The sequence below is a fragment of the Asparagus officinalis genome, chromosome 1 (assembly GCF_001876935.1).
Source record: "Asparagus officinalis chromosome 1, Aspof.V1, whole genome shotgun sequence".
Classification (NCBI taxonomy): Eukaryota; Viridiplantae; Streptophyta; class Magnoliopsida; order Asparagales; family Asparagaceae; genus Asparagus; species Asparagus officinalis.
In genome coordinates, this window is record NC_033794.1 from 11,078,690 (window position 1) to 11,084,931 (window position 6,242).

The 6,242-nt window shown below is 37.0% G+C and overlaps 1 protein-coding gene across 1 annotated transcript; it reads left to right on the forward strand.

Moving 5' to 3' along the window:
* LOC109849704 (nucleobase-ascorbate transporter 6-like) lies at positions 327-5,853 on the forward strand. The gene is made up of 15 exons (XM_020419576.1): positions 327-460; positions 638-777; positions 2,280-2,377; positions 2,497-2,673; positions 2,745-2,845; positions 2,920-2,995; positions 3,742-3,801; positions 3,937-4,121; positions 4,210-4,306; positions 4,424-4,510; positions 4,628-4,686; positions 4,785-4,876; positions 5,194-5,271; positions 5,390-5,550; positions 5,635-5,853. Exons 2-15 carry the CDS (start codon positions 666-668, stop codon positions 5,851-5,853), a joined length of 1,602 nt encoding a protein of 533 aa, XP_020275165.1. The 5' UTR covers positions 327-460; positions 638-665.

Consider the following 6,242-nt stretch of genomic DNA (forward strand, 5'->3'; position numbering starts at 1 on the left):
GATACGAGAGTGAGAAACCCACTGCAGTATTCTCTGTCCACTGAAAAGGGCAGAAGAATGAGAAATTACTCCCTACGTTATTGCTATCATTATGACTGTTTCAGTTATTTTGAGCTTATTTCCTTAATTTCCTTTTTATATTAATTAGGAACATTTTTTTTATATTTTGGATTTGTCTTGTTCCCTTGGAGATGAAGACAACCAGCTTAGAAAGCAAAAGGAGAAAGGAGAGAAAGCAGGGTGAGAGGGTAAAAAGAGTAGATCAGTGGAGATTCTCTCATTTCTATCGGAGAGAGGGTAAGTTTTTTTTTCTTTCTTTTTTTTTTCCTTCTTCTTTTCCCAATATTTTACACAAATGAGGCAGGCTGCCTCCTTTTTTCTGCTCTGCTGATTGCCCCGTTCTCATCATCAGTCACTCACTCCCATTCTCTTCATTCTCTTCTATCTTTGGTATTTTTGGGTATGAACCCATTTCCCTTTTAATCCACTTTCTCTAAATTTCTTTTTTCTAGTAGATTTTTCTAAGTGGGTTTTGTTCTATTGACTTGCATTTTGCTTTCTAGTTCATTTCCTCGGAAATAGAGTGTGATTTTGGGGGAGTAAGTTTTGTGGTCTCTTTGTTTTGCTTTTATTGTAGATTTGGGTTTTGGAGATAGAGAAGGGAAATGGCGGGAGGAGGAGGAGCAGCAGCACCAAAGCAGGATGAGTTGCAGCCTCATCCAGTGAAGGATCAGCTACCCAATGTCTCCTACTGCATCACTAGCCCCCCTCCCTGGCGTAAGATGTTATTTTTGTGATTTTTATATATATATATTTTTTTTGAGGTAGATGCATTTGCATGAACTCTTACTATTTGTAACTGTGTATAAAGGTTGAGATCTGGGTGAATGTGATTTACTTGGTCTTGTGAAATTGACAGAGATTTATATGTTTCTACTTTTTGATACTAACCCCGTTTTTAATTTAGTGATTTAGTCTCAAAAGACATTTTGTATATGTGCAGTTCTTGCTTGTTTATGTTGTCATTGTTACCATTTAATTTACAGCTTTAGAATGCACTTATTTTGCATTGCTTATTGCCACTAAGTTTGTCATAACATATTTTTCTGTCATCATGTTGCTTTAGATCTAGATCTGATAGCTTTGGTGTTTGGGTTGATAAATCATTTATGCTTGGTTAGCTGCATGCGTCAGCAATTATTTGCTACTTTTTAGTGTTTGGTGCGCATTTTCTTCTCAAGTTATTAAGGCTTAGTTGTAAATGGTTCTGTAGCACAGATAGTATTGCTAGTGCTGGAAATACAGCTAATTTGTCACTATTTCTGGCTTCAAGCATAATTTTGTTGCCATGGGATTTGTCTATCTTTGTTGATCTGTACATTTTGTTAATTTGCTGGATACTAATACAATCACACTCAACTCTGTTATCCATAGTGCAGCTTAGCCTATTTTGGCATGTTTTTCATGCAATCCTCTTGCTTAAATTAGGTTCTTGTGTACTTAAATTTTCTCGTTTGGTAATGCCCCTTTCCATTTTGTTTAGTTGCAATGTCTCAAAGTTCAGGCAAATGTTTATATATACCTTTAGGTTTGTTGCCCAATTTCCAACTTAACCTAACATTATTGCTATCCTTTGCTATTATTTGATGATTGTCCCACATTTTCTTCTAAACTTGTTTTGGCTTAGTTGTAAATGGATCTCTACTTCTGTAGTACAGATATTCTTGCTGGGGCTGGTAATGCAACTAAATTGTTACTATTTTCCGGCTTCAAGCATAATTTTATTGCTATCGGGATTTGTCTAGGCTCTAGATTTGTTGATGTGCACATTTTCATAAATTGGCAAATACTAAAACGATCAACTCATCTCTGTTAGCTATAGTGCAGCTTAGCCCATTTCAACACGTTTTTCATGCTATCCTTTTCCTTAATTTAGGTCCTTGTGCACTTAAATTGGTCCTTGTGCACTTCAATTTTGTCGTTTGGTGATGCCCCTTACCATTTGGTTTAATTGCAAATTGTTTTAGTAGTCTATAAAATTCATGCAAATGTTTATATATAGATGTAGGTTTCTCTTAACCAACTTCTAACTTAACATAACATTTATTTCATATCTTAATGGTCTTTCGAATGCCCCAATGCAGCCGAGGACATTTCTGACTTACGTCCAACTACTATCTATTTAGCACATTACTTGTTTTCTTGATTGGTACACAATTCTCTTTTTCTTGTCAGATTTGGCTTAATTTAAAACTAAATGTAACCTTTGTCTAATGCAGCTGAGGCCATTCTTCTGGGTTTCCAGCATTACCTAGTTATGCTGGGAACTACAGTTATCATTCCCACTGCCCTCGTTCCTCAGATGGGTGGAGATAATGTAAGTGCAAACCCCTTAAATTAAACTGTAACGTTCAGTACATTATATTTGCTTAGTTTTATTTATAGTTTGAATCAATATGATACTACCCATTGAACAGACCTTTCAAATTTCCGTAGGACGAGAAAGCTCGGGTTATTCAAACTTTACTTTTCGTCGCTGGTTTAAACACTCTATTACAGAGTTTCTTTGGAACTCGTCTACCTGCTGTAATTGGAGGATCCTACACATTTGTGGTGCCTACTATCTCCATCATCTTGGCTGGCCGCTACAGTGATATCCAAGATCCTCATGAGGTTGCTACCAGAAACCCGATTGTTATTCTATTAGCATCTCTTAACTGTTGACTGTTTGTTTTCATCATCAGAAATTTATACGCATTATGCGTGGAACCCAAGGTGCCTTGATTGTAGCTTCAACACTTCAGATTGTCGTTGGTTTTAGCGGCCTTTGGCGCAATGTTACTAGGTTAGTAGTGTACATTAATATTTCAGTTTCTTCTGTTTATAAAACTATTTATTTATTTACTTTTGTACGAACAGATTTCTGAGTCCACTCTCAGCAGTTCCTCTAGTCGCCTTGACTGGATTTGGTCTGTATGAGTTGGGTTTTCCTGGGGTAAGCCTTATTTTCTTTTGTTATTTCAGTAAGAAGGTTAGATTTCCCTTACTAATATATTAAATGTAAGTGCAGACACCAAACAAGAGAACACTTGGATTAAAAAAAACTGTAAAAGATTGCCCAAATGAAAATTTACGATAAAACTCTATATTTAACCAATCAGTAACAGATAAAACTGACGTAAGGGACTCAATATGGATACAAGATTAGGCTCCGGTAATTTCTCCGAGCAGAGCTGATATGAGTGAAACCTGCTCGTAGATGACTTTAGAGCATTCTGATTTCAGAACATCTTTGCACCATGGCTAGGTTAACAAAATCTCAAGATAAAACACTCTATACTGCTCAACCAGAAATACAAAATGCAATCTGATTCCATCTCTATTTCAGAACAAAATCTCTGTAACAGAGCTTCAGAATTCATCTAACGCCGAATGTATCTTTATGTGGAACAGCTCAAAAATACATTACACAACTTCAGAACATAATTTCCTGTACTGATTTCAGAACAAAACCCCACTTTCTGTGAACAAAAGCAAGATTTTCAGTATTAGCGTAACCTCCTCAACCTCAAAACAGAATACCCCGAAATGATTTCAGCTAAAATTTCCTGCCTACTGTGTAGTCTCGTTTGCATCATACACATGCTTGTCCTGTAGAGCTTCAAGATTGTTGTACCAGAAATGTCAGATTCTTGTTCATTTCTATGATCTGTCACAATTGCTGCTTTGCTGTTTATGCAGGTCGCTAAGTGTATTGAGATTGGGCTCCCACAGCTAATTTTGCTGATAGTCTTTTCCCAGGTACTGTGCTGCAATACAAAATTTTTCACCTTCGTTTATGTAGAAACTGCAGCAAAGTTTATTCCGCTGTTAATATTGCTGTTTATCTTTTCCCATGGTGCCCTTAGTTAAACATCATTTATCTTCCTCTGACAGTACATACCCCATGCAATACATTCGGAGAAACCTGTCTTCGATCGGTTTGCAGTCATATTTTCGGTGGCGATTGTGTGGCTTTATGCATACTTTCTCACTGTCGGCGGAGCCTATAAGAATGCAGCTCCGAAAACACAATTGCATTGTCGTACTGATAGTTCTGGGCTCGTTGGTGCAGCTCCTTGGTTAGTTCTATTGCATGCTATTTTTATTAGTCTTGTAAATTAGAAATATCTTTACACTTAAATTTCTGTCAAAATGCTACGCTTGTAGGATAAGAGTTCCTTATCCTTTTCAATGGGGAGCCCCCACATTTGATGCTGGTGAAGCTTTTGCAATGATGGCTGCTGCATTTGTTGGTGTTGTGGAGGTTGTATTGCACTTTTGTACCTTCTTAAGGACTAGAAGAGAGAATTTCTTTAGAATACTCTTTTTTGCAATTTGATTGTTCAGAAGCTGGAGTAATTTTCTTTCTTCTGCCTTGAAGTCCACTGGCAGTTTCATTGCTGTTTCAAGATATGCAAGTGCCACACCGTTGCCTCCATCAATTCTCAGTCGTGGTATTGGGTGGCAGGTACCAAATTGAAAGCCTTTATATGAATTGTTAGCATGTTGATTTTGCTGCATCAGCTGTTATGTTTCTTCTCTTATTTTCTCCTTTAAAGATGATCTTAATTGGTGTTGATTCCAGGGAATTGGTATCTTGTTGGATGGGTTATTTGGAACCGCAAGTGGATCCACTGTTTCTGTGTAAGATAATTGCTATAGACCAAATATGTTGGATTTCATGATTAAAAACGTGTTCTTCTTTACGCGTTTGAGGTCTCATTTTCATTTATATTCTGCAGGGAAAATGCTGGTTTGCTTGCACTGACTCGCGTAGGAAGCCGAAGAGTTGTGCAGATATCTGCCTGTTTTATGATTTTCTTCTCTATTCTGGGTATCTTTGCTATTAACTCACATCTATTTTTTTAATACATTTAGCGCTTTCTGTTTTTCTCATTTCATATGAAAGTTACCAGCTATTTTCTAATCATTCTTTTCTCGTGCCCTAATAGTTGGCAAGGAAATTTCTAAGTTACTGGATTACCACCTTTTTACCGTTGCATAAAAGATTATAAATAACTTGAGTTTTTTGAGCTGATACTCATTGTGTCATAGTTCTTTACCAGAGCAGGACTCGTGATTCAAAGTTTGTTTATGTACTTAAACATACATAAGCTGATTACATCTGTCAATTTTTCGAATCAATTTCAGGTAAATTCGGAGCAGTTTTTGCATCCATTCCTCCGCCTATCATTGCAGCCCTTTACTGTCTTTTCTTTGCTTACGTGGGTATGTATTATTGCCCGAGAGACTTGCCCTTATCAACTTCTTTCTTCATCAATACAAATATTACAAATTTTATAGCATTCTTGCTTATTTTTGTGAGCATAATTGGTGCCATCGACAGGTTCCGTGGGTCTTAGTTTCCTACAATTCTGCAACCTAAACAGCTTTCGGACCAAATTCATCCTTGGATTTTCATTATTCATGGGCTTATCTATTCCACAATATTTCAATGAATACACTTCTGTAGCTGGTTATGGTCCAGTTCACACCCACGCTCGCTGGGTAAGCAAAAAACCCTACAGTCATACATCAGGGATCAATTCTATCCTTGTTCTGGACTAACTTATGGTCTATTTTTGCTTGCAGTTTAATGACATTATCAATGTCATATTCTCTTCAGAACCATTTGTTGCGGGATTTGTAGCTTTCTTCTTGGACAACACCCTTCATAGGCATGACAGTGCATCGAGGAAAGACAGAGGTTATCACTGGTGGAAAAAATTCCGATCTTTCAAGACTGACACAAGGAGCGAGGAATTCTACTCCTTGCCTTTTAATCTCAACAAGTTTTTTCCATCAGTGTGAGTGTGAAGATTCACGATACTTGAAGACCGCCACTGAAGAATAGATTTTTTGTGGGTTTAATTTGTATATTTTGATAGCCAATATGGATTAAAATTGGAAGGATGTTATGTCCTCAGCTTCGGTAATCTCTATAACGCATTTAGCTACTCTTCACCATTTGTCCTTGGCTTCTGCGCCTAACTTCTCAATATTCTGATTAGTTCTGTATCTTATGCCTACAGATAATTCTATTTTTGTTCCAGTACCAACATAGTTATGTGTGTATGAACATTGCCTCAATTTTTATTTCAAGCTTTCCTCCACAGCGATTGGCATTGCTTTGAGCGTCAGATATGATTCCTGTAGTGCAAGTTTTGAGAGTTTTCATGAGGGATTATTGACTTGGTATG